Raw genomic sequence first — 19,184 nt, 5'->3', positions numbered from 1 at the left:
ACAGATCGAGGTGAAACTTCACACAAATGTTCCCCAAGCCTTGCGTGTACAAGTTTTTTTAAGGAGTAATTGATCGGTCACATGGTTTGACAGCCATGTTGGATTGATGAAAATATTAAATAATGTTTTCTCTGGAAACACTTCATCAATAGGCGTGAAACCTCACAATTATGATCTAGTGGTGATGGGGAATATATGTTTTAAATTTCAACTTCATCGGACACATGGTCTGGCAGGCAGAATTATTTAAATTTTCAATCCGGGTTCTTTTTTATTTTCTTATTTATTTATTATTTATTTTTTGAATAAGGCTCATGAGGGAGTTCCTGGATGGGTTTGAGCGTAGAGGAGTAGCAGCTGAAATGTGAATCATATCCAGGTTCCTCTTGATGACTTCATCTTTGTTTTTTGCTTGTTCGGGTTCCTTCTGATGACTCCAATAGCAGGAGTGTACCTATTTGGTCTTCCATTTGATTTGAATTGAAATAATTTTAATCCCATTCTAAATTCAATTGATCAATAATAAAAAAACGTCATGGGTCAGGGTCAGGGTCAGGTGTCCGATCAAAGTGGGATTCCATCAAAGCGGGACGTCTTGGTACCCGGTCATCACTGGCATCAGTTATAAAGTGGCAGTTCTAGTTATGTCTCATTAATTAGGTAACACACCAGTACACAAACACCACACAAAACAAGTCCCGGTAAGGGTCTGCAATCTCTGAGTGCTATTTTCCTTGTTAACTTTGTGAGAGTTTGCGCGGCTCTGTCTGCTGTTTGGGGGTCACAGCTGCAGTAGGAGTACAGTCCCCCCCCCCCCCATTGTCTGATGAAGATCTGTGTTGGAAAGTTCGGCTGTTTACGGGATGACTGACTGCTTGCTGTTGGAACCGGCGTGACGTTCAGCCACGTTAAACACCACTCGGTTGCGCACACATGGAATTTAATGAACCGACGAGTCGCGCCCGAAACCCCCGTCGATAGGGGGTGATGTTGGCCCGCTCAGGAGGTCGGCTCCGAGACGTGCTCCGAAGGATCGGGGAATCCAGAGCGAGCTTCGATTGGAGTTGGGAGTTCGTGGCCAATGCAGATCGACCGCAGGATCACCCGGTCGCTCCAGCAGATACTTATGAGGCGTCGGTGGGATAAGAAGACACTGCGCCTGTCGGTTTATCTAGTAGTGACAGCAATCGCGCTCTTATCGGCGAGGAGCGAGGAAGGGTTTTCTTCCAAGTGAGGGTTGGTTTTGGGGGCGGGGCACACGAAAGGGGGAGGAGCAAAAGGCGGAGAAATAGGTGATGGGGAGCGGTCGCCGGCGGAGGGCGCGTGTCTCCGCGATGGTTCTTGCGTCCCGGACGATGCTCATGGACATTGCGGTCACGGCGTCGCTCGGAGTGTTTCGCGCGTCCTCTCATTCAGGGCTTCACTCTGAGCGAGCTGGGGCACCAGGTGGAGCTCGAGCCGAGCGTCACGCGGACCGACGGTTGGACCCTGAGAGGAGGAGGAGGACGACGAGGCGACGATCGCACAGGGTGATGATGGTGGCCCGGAGTGGGAGGCATGACCCTCTGCTTGCCCTCCTGCTCGTCCTCCTGTCCTGGAAGGGTCCGCAGGGCGCGCGAGGTACGGATGTCCCGCCGTCGCTCTGTCGGCTCCGGGGAGGTCCTCAATTGACTCCCATGTGTCTCTTTAACTCGATATCCTTTCCCTTGACCTTTAACTCCTCACCGGACGATCTGGTGCATCCTGCCTTGTGCTGTCCCAGTCCCGCTATTCCCCTCACGATGAAGTTTCTCCCTCGATGAGCACTTTACCCTCTCGAGCACCGTCAAGTCTGTCAAGTCTGTCATGGCAGAAATTCATTGATTTAAACCTGTAAGTAAATAAAAATCTCAAAAATGAGCTTTCTGCAACCTCCAGATCATCCAAGTGTTCGTGAGTGCATGCGCACGTAAGCATGTGTGAATGTGTGTGTGTGTGTGTGTGTGCGTGCGCGTGCGTGTGTGCGTGTGCGTGTGTGCGTGTGTGTGTGTGTGTGTGTGTGTGTGTGTGTGTGTGTGTGTGTGTGTGTGTGTGTGTATGTGTGTGTGTGTGTGTGTGTGTGTGCGTGTGCATGTGCGTGTGTGTGTGTGTCTGTCTGTGACTGCGTGTGTGTGTGCGCGCGCGTGTGTGTGTGCCTGTGTGTGCGCCTGCGAGTGTGTGTGTGTATGTGTGTGTGTGTGTGTGTTTGTGTGCGCGCGTGTGCGTGTGCGTGCGTGTGCCTGTGTGTGCGCGTGTGTGTGTGTGCGCGTGTGTGTGTGTGTGTGTGTGTGTGTGTGTGTGTGTGTGTGTGTGTGTGTGTGCCCACGTGTGTGTGCGCGCACACGCATGCACGCGTTGTTGGTTGTTATCTCCACATGCTGTTTCACAAGGTGGAACGGAGCCGTGTGTGTGTGTCAGTGTGATTGAGGATATATGTGCGCATGTGTATAAAAATACATCATCTCACACGACATGGAAAAAAGCCTTTTCATGGCAGGAAGATCTTGAGAGACAGAAAATCGAGCCCTGTAGGTCTATGCGGTATTGTTGCCCCTTGCACTATTTCTTTAAACCACTTTGGGTTTGAGCAGGGACCGATCACTCTTTGGATTTTTAAAAATTATTATTATTATTTTTATTCCCCCACCCCCCCCCCACCCCTCACCTTTTGTGCCAATTTGATTATCGGTATCCGGATCCAGTACATGCATGCCAAAGAACCTCGATTCATGCTCCGTGCTGGCCCTAATAGCTGAAGCCATGTAAATCCACCACTCTGTGCATTGTCCGCGCTGACCGCAGGCGGCCCATCAGCCACGGTGGAGTGAATGTAACTCGCTCTTATCCGTCCACACTTTCCATGCTCAAGCTCCCACACGATTCGGCCCATTCACTCGAAAATCCCACACGGTTCACCTCTTCATTCCAAAATCCAGAACAATTCACCCTTGCACTCCAAAACCCCCTGCCCATGAGCCTTCACTTAAAAATCTCGCATGATTTAGTACTTCTCTCAAACATCACATACAATTCACCTCTTCACTCCATCATCTCACAAGTTTTATCACCGACCTCCAAAATCACGCATGATCCTATTCCATGGCAACATTCTGCTCCATCACTTCTTCACTCCAAAAATCCACGAGTTTTTCCTTTTCACTCCAAAATCCTACACTGTTCACCCCTCGGTCCAACATTGCGCAGGGTTCACCTCTTCACTCCCAAATCCAGTGGGATTTTCCTCTTCACTCCCAAATCCCAATGAATTCACCTGTGCACTTTACAATCTCGCTTGATTCACCCTTTTCACTCAAATCCCACACAATTCCCCTCTCACTCCATAAACCAGAATGATTCACCCTTGCACTCCAGAAACAACTGACACAACTCACCCCTTCTCTTCAAAATCCCACATAACTCACTTCTTCACTCCAAAAATCCTGCGCAGCTCACCTGTTCACACTAAAATATCATGATTCACCTCTTCACTCAAAAAACCCTGCAACTTTCTCTTCTTCACTCCAAAATTGCATGGGTTTCTCCTCTTCAAACCAAAACCCCCTAAATTTTTCCTTCACTCAAAAACGATGCTGGATTCACCTCTTCGCATTCAAATCTACTGGGATTCCCTTATTCACTCCCAAATCCTGCACGATTTACTTCTTCACTCCTTATTCCCATGGGCTTCACCTCTTCACTCTTTAATCTGATGTGATTCACCTCTTCACTCCCAAACCCCAGGAAATTCATTTCCTCACTCAAAAATCCCACACAATTAATCTCCACTCCAAAATTGCACGCGATTTTCCTCCAATTGACAATCTCACGTGACTCACTTTTCCGGGCTCCAAAATCCCGTATGGTTCACCTCCTCAATCAAAACTCTCACACGATTCCCTCCTTTCACTTCAAATTTCACAAGATTCACCTCTTCACTTCAAAATCCCACACAATATTACTTCTTCACCTCAAACTTCTGCATGTTCTTTCCTTTATTTTGAGACATAACTTCTGCATGGTTTTAAAGCTTTTTTTTGTTTTTTTTTATAACCACACATTCCGAAACAACCTAACTCCACATATCCGATGTAAGGATCTTGAGCTGAAGGTGTGTTCCCATGTAATTTGTACCAAAATCATGGTGCCGAGGCACAGACCCCTTTCCGATTTGTTGTTCAAGGGACCTTCGTGTACATCCCGATTTGTTTGTGAGGATTTGTATATGAAGACCTGAACATGAAGGAGTTTGAACGAAGTGTAACTCCATTTCATAGCCAAGTTCAAAGCAACAGGGAAATCCTTGGTAACGAATGAGTGAGATCTGCACAGGACATTACCATGGATCACCAGTCAAAAGAGACAATTTTCTCTGGTCCGATGGAATTTCAGGAGTTTATACGAACACGAGAGGGATGGATGGATAGATGGACGAACGAACATAGACACCGATAAACAGTCTCAACATAGCGTGGAAAGTGAAGTACTTGCCGAATATTGGGAGTGATAAACGTCGGGCTGTATAATCGTGTTTGGTGTGCACAAAGAGCTGGTTCTATTTACCTCAATTTTTTTTTTCTAGACTGCATAGTCACTTGCGTTTCCCGCTCTTGTACTCTACTCATCCCACTTGCATTCACTGCATTTGTTATTTCTGCACATTGTGCTGATCCCTTGCCTAACACATGGTTTCGATCCAGCATTTTCTGCTTTATTACTTGCTGTTCTCATTCTTAAAGAACCCAGACTCGCTCAATATTTAAGGTTTCCATGTTTTCTGATCCTTTGCTTGCCATGCCCATGTTTGCTGTTTCAATAGTAGCCATATTCCACTCTGTGTTTGACCCTTATCATTCCTTCCTTCCATTATGATTCCTGCACTGACCTTTCTCACATTTATCCTTCCCGTTTTTCGTGTTTCATACAATTTCTGTTTCTGAACTTGAAATCGGCTGTGGATTTGCTCTTGCTTCATTAAACCCTACACTTTTGTATCGCATTGTTTTGTTCGTCGTATGCTCATACAGTTCACCCACATCTATCCATTAAGATTGGATCATAAGCTTCAGCACCGATATGTGGCGCCCGTACCTCACACGAATCGCACCGCGGTGTCTGTCTCTTGCTTCCTTATTCAACATACCGGCCCAACACGCCCCTTCCATTGCCTGTTATTGTTCACAGTCCCTCTCACTGCTTCCCCACACATTGTGATCAGTAGGAGGAACGAACAACTCACAGAAATAAAGTGTGGTAACCAATGAGACGGGCTACATGTTGGACTAAATATTCCGCAAATAGATTCCGCATGTCACCAATTGCACCATGCAGCCTGAAATCCTTTTAAATGCTGTCCTCAAGTGCAGTTCATCCGCAATGAGGAAATGATCAATAATTGGAAGGGACTCGTACTCAAATGTACATCTCCATTCAGCATTCCCTCTCTTGGACATGATGAACAACTTCATCAAGGACACAGCCCCAACCACACTTGAAGATTTAAGAGATGGAATGTGGATATATATATATATATATATATATATATATATATATATATATATATATATATATATATATATATATATATATATATATATATATAAAGAAATAATTCAAGGTAGTACAGTATGTACATAGTGAAGATCATAAAATGTGTATAAACAAATAAATAATTCAAAGTTTTGTGTTGGTAGTGGAAATGGTATCGTGTATATAAATAAATAATGGTTTCCGAAAGCATTTTATTTAAAAATGACAAACATTGTTCCGTGTGTTCCGTGACGTTTGGCTTTGATTGCATTTGATATGCCTCACACCCAGTTAATATTGAATACATGTACCAATTATGAAAGAAATGTGTCCAGTTATTTTCGAGTAGCTGCTCAGACCGGACGGACGGACGCACTGACAGCAAGCAACATATAAGCCCCCCAACAGGGCTGATGCCCATATTATATTTATATAAAAATATCGAAGCATTTCTTGACTTCAATGTGCTTTTTGAACTATCTATTGTACTTCAAACTATCTATACCAATAAAATATAAGTTTTCAGATTGTTCCTTCAGCCATATCTTGGTTGCTTCAGTCAATTCTTCTCCATCGATGAATAGGCTGGCACGCGGGCGGGACCTAAGATGTCAAAAAGGTTTAGTTAATGGTCACTGGGTGCCAGGTCTGGGCTATACGAGAGTAATTCAGATGCTCAAATCTACAGTCACACCTGGCGGTTTGCGCAACATTGGCCTTGTATACAGGCTCATTGTCCTGAACAAAGAACACATCTTTGGTCAACATTCCTCAGTGTTTCTCTTTAATGGTTTTCCACAATTATTTTTTACATGAGTCTGACACAATGTTTCCCTGTGTTTTAGTTTTGTCAGGTATATAGTCAATTATCAGGATTCCCTTGGCATCCCAGATAACCAAGGTCATGCTGTTGCTGTCTGAGGGTTGGGTGTGGAATTTCATGGAGGCGGTAAACTCCTGTGCTTCCATTGTGTGGATTGCAATTTGGTTTGGTGAATCATGTTTTGTCACCACTTACCAGATGAGCGATAACGTGCGCTTGGATCTGCATTGAACAGTTTGAGAAATTCACGTCCAGGTGTTTCTGTCATTTGTGAGTGCTGAGGTTTCAGGGGAACATTTTTGTTCATGGTTCTGATGATGAAAATGCTGCTTTGCAAATTTCTGTGGATGTTGTGGTAACTTTAGTGCAGCGATCCTTGATTCATGCCTCTACCTGAGCAACACCTTGTGGGTCATCACATGGACCAGCCATACTGACCTGGGGTCATCTTCGAAGGACTCGGGTTCATGCTTAAGGCTATCCGTCCATTATAATGAGGGTACAAGTTCTCCAAGCATGACCACCATGTGTTTGTTAATTTATTTAGAGATGCACATTCTTCGCATAATAGTGTGATGATGCCTCGCTGCTAATTAGGAAGGTCCATAATTGCATGTCATCGTGAAATTCTGGATTATGTCTGAAATTCTCTGAATCAACAAATGATGTCGAACTAATAGTAACAAGCACACAAGTAAATTTAAACAGAGAAAAATGGGGCACCAGGGTGCAAATACCCCACTCCTGGAACTTTCTGAATGACTCTCATGGGGGTGTACATCTCTTTTTTATAGTTGCAGCATATTTGATTAATATACTTTATCTTTTGGAGCTTTACAACTCTGATCTGAAGCTCATTTAAATTAACAAAATTTGTTTCTGGAGCAGATGTAAGGGACTTGAGAAATCTAAATATGTAAAGCTAAAGTGAAGGAAATAACCATAAGATAAATGATGAAGTCAAATCACAGTTTTTATCTTGTTTTTTTTTTTACACTTTTACAATCTAAAGTGTAGACTGTAAGATTTAATGATACCGAGAAGTTTTATTTTGGTGTCCTAACAAATTTATGATCCTCCCCTGGTTGCCATCTGTCATTCATCCATCTCCAGTTCACTAAGGTCACACACACTTATCCAGCAACCCATTCCTTCATCGTCGGTGTCGCCGCCGCCATGTACCCTGTCTTCCAGTGAGTGCCTTCAGAAAGTATTCACGGCCCTTGACTTTTTCACATTTTGTTTCAGTACAGCCTGAATTTAAAATGGATTAAATTGAGATTTTTTTTTTTGTCACTGATCAACACAAAATACCCCAAAATGTCAAAGTGGAATTTGTTTTCATTAGAAATTTTCAAAATTAATAAACAAGCAGTCATAGATTGGTACTTACGAAATTGTTAACTTGACCTCTGACCTTGTCTAATAAAAGCTGTCTCTAGAGAAGGTAGCGACGCAAAGCAGAAGTTTCTACGATGATTCTGTACAAAACCATCAAAAATCGAATTGTTTGACCTCACTGTGACCTTGACCTTTGGCCGATTTTGACCAAATACTAATCAGCGCTTGCCATCACCCTCCTGAATCACGTGGTGTAATTTGACATTGGTAGCTTCTTCCGTTCTCGAGTTATCGTGCCTACAAACAAACACACACACAAACAGAGGACGGAAGTCATCAATATAGATTTCGGAAGTAAAAAAATGAAAAGCTGAAATGTCTTGCATCAATAAGTATTCAACCCTTTTGCTGTGACACCCCAAATTGAGCTCAGGTGCATCAAGTATCCTTTGATCATCCTTGAGATGTCTCTACAACTTGATTGGTGTCCACCTGTGTCCAATTCAATTTATTGGACATTATTTAGAAAGAAACACACCTTTCTATATAAGGTCCCACAGTTGACAGTGCATGTCAGAGCAGAAGCTCTACTAAGAAGTTCAAGGAACTGTCCGTAGAACTCCGAGATGGATTTGTGAGGAGGAAGAGATCAAGGGAAGGGTATAAAACAATTTCTAGAGTGTTAACAGTTCCCAAGAGCACAGTGAGCTCCATCATTAGGAAATGGAAAGAATATGGAACTAACCAGACTCTTCCAAGAGCTGGCCGTCCAACCAAACTGAGCACATGGGCAAGAAGGACCCTGGTCAGGGAGGTGATCAAGAACTTCATGACCACTCTCACATAACTACGAAGTTTCTTGGCTGAGATGGAAGAACCTGCCAGAAGAACAAGTTTCTGCAGAACTTCACAAATCTGGGAGAGTGGCCAGATGTAAGTCACTCCTGAGAAAAAGGCACATGGTAGCACACCTGGAGTTTGCAAAAAGGCATGTGAATGACTGAGTGCATGAGGAAAAATGTTCTGTGGTCTGATGAGACAAAAATTGAACTATTTGGCCTGAATCCAAAACGTGACATCTGGTGGAAACTGAGCAAAGCTCATCACCCATCTAACACATCCCTGCTGTGAAGCATGTTGGTGGCAGCATCATTCTATGGGGATGCTTTTCAGTGGCGGGGACTGGGAGACTTGTAAGGATAAAGGGAACAATGAATGTAGCCAAATACAGGCAAATCCTTGAGGAGAACTTGAAACAGTGTTCAAAAGACCTTGGACTGCGGTGAAGGTTTATATTCCGACAGGACAATGACCCCAAGCATACAGCCACATCAACACTGGAATTGCTTCAGAACAAGAACGTGAAAGTTATTGAGTGGCCCAGCCAAAGCCCTGACTTGAATCCCATTGAGAATCTACAGAAAGACCTAAAGATTGCTGTTCACCAACGTTCCCCATACAACTTAACAAAGCTTGAGCAAATGGACAAGAAATAATGGGAGAAACTCCCCAAATCCAGATGTGCAAAGCTGATACAGATATACCCAAGAAGACTCAAAGCTTTAATCGCTGCAAAAGATGCTTCGACAAACCATAAACTCAGGGGGCTGAATACTTATGTAAATTTGATCTTTCTGTACTTCATTTTCAAGAAATTTGTAAAAATTTCTAAAAACACATTTTCACTTTGTCATTATGGAGTATTTTGTGTAGATCGGTGACAAAAATTTAAATATAATTCAGGCTGTAACACAACAAAATGTGAAAAGTAAAGGGGTGTGAATACTTTTTGAAGGCATTGTATGTCGAGTGTTGGTGCTGTTGCAGCAGTTACTAGGTTACAATCCTGGTCATGTCACTTCTTTGACTCAGGAAGCCAGGGCAGGAATTTGTACTTTGACCGTGGTACCAACGATAACTCGCCTTCCCTTAGCGAAGGACACTGGAATTTTTAACTTTCACCAACGAATGCCAGCAGACGGGATGCCCATTTAACATCCATCCGAGGGCCGGGACACATATTGATGAAACACCAGGATGACAGTTTGTAGCTGAGTTACGATTCAAACCCAGGCTATACAGCTTCGAGGCAAGTGTGTTTACCTTTAGGCCATCCTGCCAGCCTCATACCTTGTTACCCTTCTCAAATATAAAGTAGCTGTTCACATCCACCCTTTTGTCCTAATATTTTCCTGACTGTGGAATCGCCTTCCTGAGTTTGTCCAATCAAATCTTATTCATGATCTTTTCTCTTTTCACTGGCTTTCCTCTCGTCTGCCTGCACTTTTTCTCTCCACATTTTCTCTGCAAGCTTTTCATATCTGATCACATGTCTTCTGCTTACTTACCCCCTCTGTTCCCTCGTTCTCATGCCCATACTTCACAATTTATGATGTACATAAGGTGCATGCTTAAAGCCATCCAATGATGGTTCCTGTCTGTTCGTTTCTTGTGCACTTCTGTCCCTTACCCCATGACCCATTTTCGGTGTCGGCCTCTCGTCCCACTATCATCAGCCTTTATCTCTGGATTAAAAAGAAAGATCAAATGGGACTGAAAATGCAGCAAAACCCAAGTAAAAGATTTGAACAAAAATACACTCTAGTTGAGGACACAATATTATTACATTATTTCCAACTGCAGAATATTACCAATCACAGAAAAAGCATGAATCATTGGAAAAATATTGTGATAGTCAAACAATTGTGCACAGTAATACTGTCCTAATTTTCCATGTATGTATTACAAGTAGAATTTACAACACAAAACATCACCTTAAACTTAAAAAGGTACAACATTGTGCATACTGGAAGGCACAAGGGTTTTGAGCACAAGGTATAACAGATGATAGGATTTGAGTTTTTCAAAGGAAATTTCTGGAGTCGTTCGAAAGGAAAATCACGATTGTGTGCCGTGAAAAAGATGAAATGCTGTGAGTGAATCTACTGCCACCCAAGTCCTCCTTTATATCCATGTAATGATTTAATCAACCATCATGAAATTTGCACTGCTGTTAAATCGTGTGCCACGACGTGTGGATAATTAAAAAGTTGTGTCAAAATATTACGGAAGATGCAGAGAATAGAGGAATGAAACAACAACCACAAGAACAACAATTACTGTAGATATCTGTGATCAGAAAGAGATATCTGTGCCTCCCCTGGCTTAGCCTTGGCAATCGCCCATGATGTACCCTTGGTCCACGATCCAATGATAGCATATTTTGTTCGGATTGCCATTTGACGATGACTTTTAACATTTAGGGATAGAGTGTAAATTAAGAAAATTTGTCCACATCTACAATCTATCCATGATAATTATTCAAGTTGTGATCATAAAGGTGTTTTTTTTTTGTTCATTACATCACAATCTGAAAAATGTAGCGCAAGGATGCAAAACAAATATCAGATGCCCAGCTTTAGTGCAAGAACATCTTGGAAGGCCAAGCGGTGTTGGAGATTCTGCATTCGAAAAATTGAGTGATGACAAAAAACACGTTTTGTTTTTTTCCAGACCTCCATTTGGAGCTGACCACATTATTTTTTTCAGACCACCATTTAACCTTCATGTTTAACCTAGAGGGGTATTAAGCATACATGCGTCTTGCTCTAGGCTATCGAGAGGGCAATTTCATTTCGATTGGCCAAACCTTAGTCGTGTTTTGGTGAAAAAAAGTTTTAAAAAGTCTACAATTAAGTCAAGACCTTAAAAATTAGATCAAGGTCACTTATGTCAACCCCATATACTTTGTATTCCCATTAATGATGCAAAATTTCATTCCGAAAGTCCTCGTACATTGGCAGAAAAAAAGGGATAAAAACCTAAGTAGTGGTTTAGTCCTCCTCGGGGTATAAGACTGAGACCTTTAACCTAGAGGGGTATAACATAAATTAAGCGTAAATGCACCTTGCTCAAGGCTATCTGGAGAGGACAATTTCATTCTGATCAGACAAACCTTTGTCGAGTTGTGGTGAAAAATGTTAAATTGTCCATAATTAGGTAATGACAAAATTAGGTCAAGGTCAAATAATTGTCAGCCCCCATACTTTGTATTCCCTTTTATTGATGCAAATTTTCATTCCAAAAGTCCCACCCGGCTCCAAAATATAGCTCAGAAATTGGGAGTGCAGGAAGAAAAATAATAGTAATTAAAAAAAAAACATTCAAAATGGTGGCTTTGTACTCCTTGGGGAAGGAAACTCTGTTGTACCAGGAAAAATTGAGGGCACTAATGGTAGAAACAAACCCTATAACAGCAATAAGCCTTCCCCCATGCTATCCTATAGGGGAGGGTTAATCATTAGGTTTCCATGCCAGTGTGGCTGGAAGCCAATTGCTCTTGCTGAGCTTTTGTTATTATGATTATTATTCCACCCTATTTTGTCACGCTTTTCTGAGAACGCTACACTGATACACTGAAAACTTCGCCGGGTTGTTATCGATCGTGATATCTCATGCATTAGCTACAACAAAACTGATTTGTGGCCATCATGGATTTAAAAATTTTTTTCAAAGATTATCTTAAGAATCTCTGAACCGATTAATCAAAAACTTTACAGATTTTTTTTTTTTTTTTTTTTTTTTTTTTTGTATACCTTGGTCGAGGCTCGTATGAGAGCTAACACACAACTCACAGCAAGGAGGCATGAGACAAGAGGGGTGGGAGTGGAAGGGACAAAACATTGGGGAACAGACACAGGTGAACTGTGGAAGGGAGAGGGATGGGGATGGGACGGGGAACATGGCGAGGAGAAGATGGACATTACAGGGACTTTCAGGAAGGAAAGCAGGAGAATTGAAGGAAGTGGGCTTGGGTGGATTATCGGGGTAGAAAAGATCGAGGATTTGGATGGGGGAAGATAAGAGGTGGTGGTGAACAGCTGTTTTGAAAGCCTGGAGGGAAGAATGGGAAAGAATAGAGTGAGGAAGTTTATTCCAAAGGCGGGAAAAAAAGAGGAATGAAAGAGTGAAGATGAGCAGTGATTCGTGATTTTGGTAGTTTTACCAGAAGGGGGTTGTTGGCGGACCTTGAGCGCCCTGTGGAAATGTGGTTGGGACAAATCGCAGAGAGAGCAGGGGGGGCAAGGCTGGAGAAGGAGTCGGTAGAAGACAGAAAGACCACCGACCAACCTGCGGTGATTGAGTGAGAGGCCCAAAGACTCAGCTTCATTGCGGGAGATGCCAATGATCTTAAAAGCCCTGGTTTCGACAGCGTGAAGTCGAGAAAGGTGGGAGGCAGGAGCACCAGCCCAGAGGGGAGAGCAGTACTCCATCAGGCTACGGACAAAAGCTTTGTAAGTAGTCAGGAGCTCAAGAGGGCCGAGGAAGGACTTTGCACGACGGAGGATTCCCAGTCGGCGACTGGCTTTTGAGGCAAGGTTAGAAATGTGACTTTCCCAGGAAAGGTCATGGCAGATAGTGAGACCCAGAAGCTTGAAAGAAAAGACTTCTTCCAGAGGATTGTTGAGAAAGTGGATGGGGGGGTTTTGTAAACGGTCCTTTCGAAGAGACATAGTGAGAGTGTGAGATTTGTGTGGATTGAAAGACATGTTCCACGTGTTGGACCAGTTTGTGATTTTATCCAGATCTGCAGTGAGCGAAGAAGCTGCTGCTTGCCGGTCTGAGGGATGACAGATGGTACGGCAGAGGGTGGAGTCGTCGGCAAAGAGAAATAGAGGATTTTCCAGAGAGTCCGAGAGATCATTGATGAAAACCAGAAAAAGAACAGGGCCAAGAATGCTACCTTGAGGAACTCCAGCCTGCACAGGAAGAGGGGATGAAAGAACTCCGTTTAGGGCCACACGTTGACTGCGACAGGAGAGGAAGTCTGCGAGCCATGAGTGGAGATGGCCTTGAATACCATGGGAAGAGAGTTTGGTGAGTAGGGCAGGGTGCCAGACTGTGTCAAAAGCACGTGATATGTCCAGGGATACGGCTCGGATTTCCTGTCTGGCATTGAGGACCTCCATCCATTGATGGGAGAGCAGTAGCAGCATATCCAGGGTAGAGTGACCTGGTCTGAAACCAAATTGATGATTGGAAATCAAGCCATTGGAGAAGAGGAAGGATTTCATGTCTGAAGCAATGATGGATTCCATAACCTTGCTGATGATTGGGAGAAGGCTGATTGGTCTGTAGTTACAGGGATCTGTTTTTGCACCTTTTTATGCAGGGCAGTGATGTTAGCAGATTTCCAAGCAGATGGCAGATGACCTTGGGAAAATGAGAGGGTGAATAGAACAGAGAGAGGGTGAGCAAGAGCAGAAGAGCAGGCTTTGAGGACACGTGGGCTGATGCCGTCTGGACCGGTTGCAGAATCTGACTCGAGGTTTGAAAGCAAGCTCTCCACCTTGTCAGGAGAAAAGGATACAGAGTCCAGGGACAGTTGGGTGCGACTGGGTAAAGTGGGTAGAGATAGTGATGGGTTTGGGACACAAGATTTAGCTGCAAACACCGAGTTTAGACATTCAGCTTTATCACGTGTGGAATCAGCAGTGCGGCCATTTGAGGTAAGGGAGGGGATGGAGGGGGAACATACACCAGAAACAGATTTGATTAAACGCCACCAGGATTTTGAGGAGGGAGAGAGGTTTGAGAGTTCAGACTTGAGATGAGAAAGATGTTGTTTTCTGGCTCTCCTGAGGGTAGATACACACTTGTTCCGAGCTTTGTGGAAAGAACTGAGATTGCCCTCAGTTGGGTTTGCTTTCCATGAGGCAAAGGCAAGTTGTTTCAGGACAACTGCCTCGCCACAAGCTTCAGTAAACCAAGGGCGGGAGGAAGGGTAAGACAACTGAACACGAGAGGGGATAAATCTGTGCATGAGGGAGAGCAAGTTTCTTTGAAAGAATTCCCAGGATGAGTTGATGTTTGAGAAAGTAGTGATAGGAGACCAGTCTGTAAGTTTGATGGCTGCTCGGAGACCCTGCCAGTCGGCTTGAGTGAAATGCCAGACTCGACGGCGGTGAGGTGGTTCTCTGATGACAGCCAGAGAGATGTCCACTTTAACAAGGACATGGACAGAAGAACCAATTGGAGCGAAGGAAGAGCAGCAGATATTGTCAGGGAAATTTGTCAAAATCAGATCCAGAAGAGATGGAGTACCATTGGTTGAGATCCGGGTCGGGAAGTTGACCGATTGAGTCAGTCCCAATGAGTCACAGAAAGCTTTTGCTGATGTCCCATGGCAGGTGAGAGAGGTACCCACACCTAGCCAACTGGCGTGATGACAATTGAAGTCGCCACATAAGAGGAAGAGAGAGTTTGGATGAGAAGATAGAAGATGGTCCATGTTTTCGGAGAGTGAGGTGTAGATGGAGTCATCACTGTTCGGTGGACGGTACAGTACACATATAAACATGAGGTGGGAGTGGAGGGGAAGCCGAAGCCAGAGGTATTCCTGGGGGTGTGGGGGAGTGAGAGCAGTGCAGGGAGAGTGAGGAATAGAGTCTTTGATGAAGAGAGCAACACCTCCACCAGGACGAGGCTCAGGTCTGTCATACCGTAAGAGGGAGTAACCAGGGAGTGATACTTGGGAGTCAGACACGTCTTGGGAGAGGAAAGTTTCTGTTAGGCAGATAATGTCTGGTTTGTCAGTGGCAACCTGCATGGAAAGATCTGAAAGGTTTGAGCGAAGGCCCCGGATATTTGAGGTCCACACTTTTAATGAAGAGGTAGGGGAGGAGGCTTTGGGTGCAGGAGGTGGAGGGGGCGGGGGAGGGTAGGACGAGGGACGAGGGGGAGGTAAGGAGGGTTGCTGAAGGAGTGTGGGGTATTGCAGAATAGCGAGGGAGGGGGCCGAATGAGGAGGAGAAAAGGCTCTGTGGTGCTGGGAGAGAGGGGGGACAAGAGACAAGGAAGATGGCAGTTGAGGATTTGAGGAGGTGGAGTGAAGAGATGGAGGTGAGAGGGCAGTGGAGGGAGGCAGGTTGGTGGATGAGAGGGGGGGCAACTTAGAGAAGGAAGAGTGAGGGGGATGAAAGGTGGGAGAAAGGTGAGGGGGGAATTTTTGAAAGAGGTGAGAGGGAGGCTTGGAGGGAGAAGAGTGGGATGGTTGCTTTGAGAGTGAGGGGTGAGGGGGGTGAGTTGGCACTGAAGTTGGAAAAAAAGAATGGTTGATGGAAAGCGAGCATCCATGGCAAACTGTGGTTTTTAAAAGTTTTAGGTCAGAGATGCGATTTAACACAATTCTTGATGGATGCAATGAAGGCGAATTCAGAGCATGGAGAGAACAAGCGCTGTAATAGTTGGATTTTTTAGGCAAGGAATGAAGGAGAGGTCGAAATGAGAGCAGTCTGTTAAAATAGCAGAAGAGTAGTGCATTGTGAAACAGTAAAGAGTACCACATGTGTGAGAGAGGAAGATGAAGCATTATAAGATCGTTTTTGTTGTTAATATTAATGTATGAGAGAGTTCAACAGATTAGGTCATGGAAGTGTAAAAAAAAAAGAAATCGAGGAAGACGAGGAGGAAGTTAAGAGGAAGAAGAAGTAGCAGAATCGGGAGAAGGTGAGCGTGTTGTTGTTGTTGGGTATATATATATATATATATATATATATATATATATATATATATATATTTTTTTTTTTTGAGATAAGAAAGAGATTAGTTGGGAGAATGGGGGATGTTTGGAAAGTGGGGAGGATGAAAATTGAAGGTAATGGGGAGGATAGAAATTGAAGGTAATGGGGAGAAAAAACAAACAAAAAAAACCGATCGAACACCGAGTGGAACCGGTAGGCCTCAAACCTAGGACTAGGCCTCAAACACCAAGTAAGAACGTCGACATAAATACTCACAAAATAGCACGATTTTTGAAACAAAACCGAACTAGGAACACACATTAACATGTAGGTGAGAAAATTAAACAGTTAAAACGGGACAAATAACAACCGGAACTTAACTTTGGGAATGTCAGCAGGGAGCCCCGAAGGAGACCTCTTGCCGCTCAAAACCGGAACCGCAAGATGTTGTTTATGTTGTTTATGGACTGATGTTTATGTTTACAGATGTTGTTTATGGACTGAGGTGCTTTAATTTTATGAAGTTGGCCCTTGAAATTAAAACGGCCATTCTTGACCATTCTCAGGCCATCATTTTGAATTATTTCCCAGTTTGAGACCCTAAATCTGAAAACGAGAGACCATATCCCTGGAAATATATTGGGCATTTGATACAGCCTGGCATTCTGCTACCTGTGGCATCAAAGGCCACCTTCATTCTAGGATGTCTGACTTCTTCCACTCCTGCAGTCAACATGTTACTATCAATAGAACCCTCTCCCAGCCAGTGGAGGCTGGAGTTATGAAAGGCAGTGCATTGGGTCTAGTTTTGTTTCTCATCTCAATGAATGACTTGTTCAACACTCCAGAAAACCCTCTCTTCCTTTTTTGCTGATTCCTCCACAGCGTGTGGTACAGTACCCCACCCTACTGCTTGGCATACAGCAGCTGTGACTCTCTTTCTCTGTTGATCTGGAAATGATTAGACACTGGTTTGATAAATGGAACACGTCCTTCATTCAAGCTCTTCCACGAGCCTTGACAATGTATACAAAAAAAAAAATCCTGGAAAACCCCACAGTCTTACCATGTCACTTCAGAATGATTATCAAATGAACCTATATATCTATTTCCTTGGTCATCTAATGGAAGAGGTACAGTCTTTTGAATGCATAGGCCTCACCATCAGCCATGACCTTTCCTGGGCTGACCGCATAACAAAGCTGGCCTCCAAAGCTAGCTGCAGATTGGACATCCTCCATCAATCGAAGTCTTTCCTTAGAAAATCATACCTACTCACAATCTACAAGGTCTTTGTCTATCTCAGTAAAGTACTGCTCTCTGCTTTGGTTTGGTGCTCCAGCATCACACCTATCTCTCATGGATTCTGTGGAATCTAATGCTCCCAAAATGATTTGGGTTCTCCAGCCCATCACGGATTCCAAAACACAAGGTCCGTTTCTCTGACAATGCAGACAGGTCAGTGGTCTCTGTTTTCTACCTTACATTCTCCAACATTGCTTTCTCCACTCCCTCATACCTTCAATCCTCCCCAGCATTTTGAGGATGTATGCATTCTTCCAGTAGCCCATCCTGGTTAAATTTCCAAAATCCAGGTTGACTGAACACACTTTTTTCCCTCACTGCTCTCATCTACGGAACTGACTTTCAGAGGCTGTTCTGTCCCATTCTTCCCTCCTGGACTTCAAGCAGGCAGTGCACTGCCACCTCATGTAATCACCCTGATCCAAACAGTCGAATCTGTGGCCTACATCTAACTCCTCCAGATGTGACTCTTCTACAAACCTTATTTTGCTTAAACCAGTAATGTCAGTGTTGAACCTGCTCAATGTTCTGGCTATGAGAGCTGCTCTACATTCTGGTCTTTTACCATTGTCCAATAATATTCCAACATTCCATGAACCACATATTATCCTTTGAGTTGCCTTTGGAGTTATTAGGTTAGTTGCCGTTGGACTTAGTCCAAAACAGGGGCTTATGGATTTGGTCTATTTTTTTTTTGTCCGTGTGTGCGTTCACAACCATATCTCAGACATGTATAGATTGATTTTATTCGTACTTGGCACAAAAACAACACATGATGGTATACATATGTACGTCATTTTTTTCGACATCAGATCCAAGATGGCCGACTGGCGGCCATTTTAGTTGTAGAAAAAAACCTGATGGTGAACATGCCCGCAACCATTTCCCGGACGGGCATTTACCGATGTTGTTTGAACTTTGCACACAGATAAGGAACGATGGCTTACATATGGGCATCATTTTTTTTTTCAAGATCAAATCCAAGATGGCTGACTGGTGGTCACGAGTTCCAAGAAAACCCAATGTTAAACATGTCCTCAACCATTTATTGGACATGCATTTACCGATGATCAAAACGAGCACACACATAATGAATGATGACTTGCATGTGTACGTCATTTTTTTTGAGATCAGATCCAAGATGGCTGACTGTTGGCCATTTTGTTACTTAAACGTGTCCTCAACCATTTCTCTGACGTGCAATGTCCGATTTTGTTCAAACTTGGCACAAGCACAGTGCACAATGGCATACACTTGCATCCAGCTTTATTTTGTGATCTGATCAAAGATAGCTGACTGGTAGACTGGCAGCAATTTTAGTTGTCCATAGGTTTGGGCTCGCTCTTTAACTCCATACAGCAAAATTACTAAAACAACGAGGGCTATGAAATTTTATCTTTTTTTTTACTTGTTTCTCCAAAATAAGCTCAGAGAGTGGGACCATCCATGCATACTTTATTAACATTTAACTGAAACATATTCTCCTCACAAACTATATGACCGATTATGGACCAAATTTGGTTTGATGCATCAAAACAGTGAGGTGTCATGGGGTTGTCCTCCCGATCTGGATCCGCCCCCACTAAGAGGCTGAAAAGGAGGGTTTAGCCTCAAACTCAGGTAATTTATTTAAACATTTCAGAAACTGA

General features: G+C 43.6%; 1 protein-coding gene across 36 annotated transcripts in view; it reads left to right on the top strand.

The window, feature by feature from the left end:
• LOC147020161 (CUB and sushi domain-containing protein 3-like) overlaps positions 1–19,184 on the top strand; it is a 1,491,173-nt gene that overhangs the window by 357,997 nt on the left and 1,113,992 nt on the right. For 3 of the 36 annotated variants that reach the window (XR_015061662.1, XM_085895206.1, XM_085895205.1), the window contains exon 1: positions 996–1,620. The exons of the other annotated variants lie outside the window; for them this stretch is intronic. Coding sequence is in view for 2 of the 3 variants with exons in the window: in XM_085895206.1 (XP_085751332.1) it covers positions 1,296–1,620 (325 nt within the window). In the remaining variant the exon portion in view is untranslated. Of the gene's footprint in view, positions 1–995; positions 1,621–19,184 lie in introns of those variants that run through there. 36 annotated transcript variants of the gene reach the window in all.

This window comes from Eptatretus burgeri, chromosome 9 (assembly GCF_056783735.1).
Source record: "Eptatretus burgeri isolate ZD-2024b chromosome 9, Ebu_testis_v1, whole genome shotgun sequence".
NCBI classification, from domain to species: Eukaryota; Metazoa; Chordata; class Myxini; order Myxiniformes; family Myxinidae; genus Eptatretus; species Eptatretus burgeri.
The sequence above is the reverse complement of the archived record's forward strand: the minus strand, read 5'-3'. Positions and strand labels throughout refer to the sequence as shown.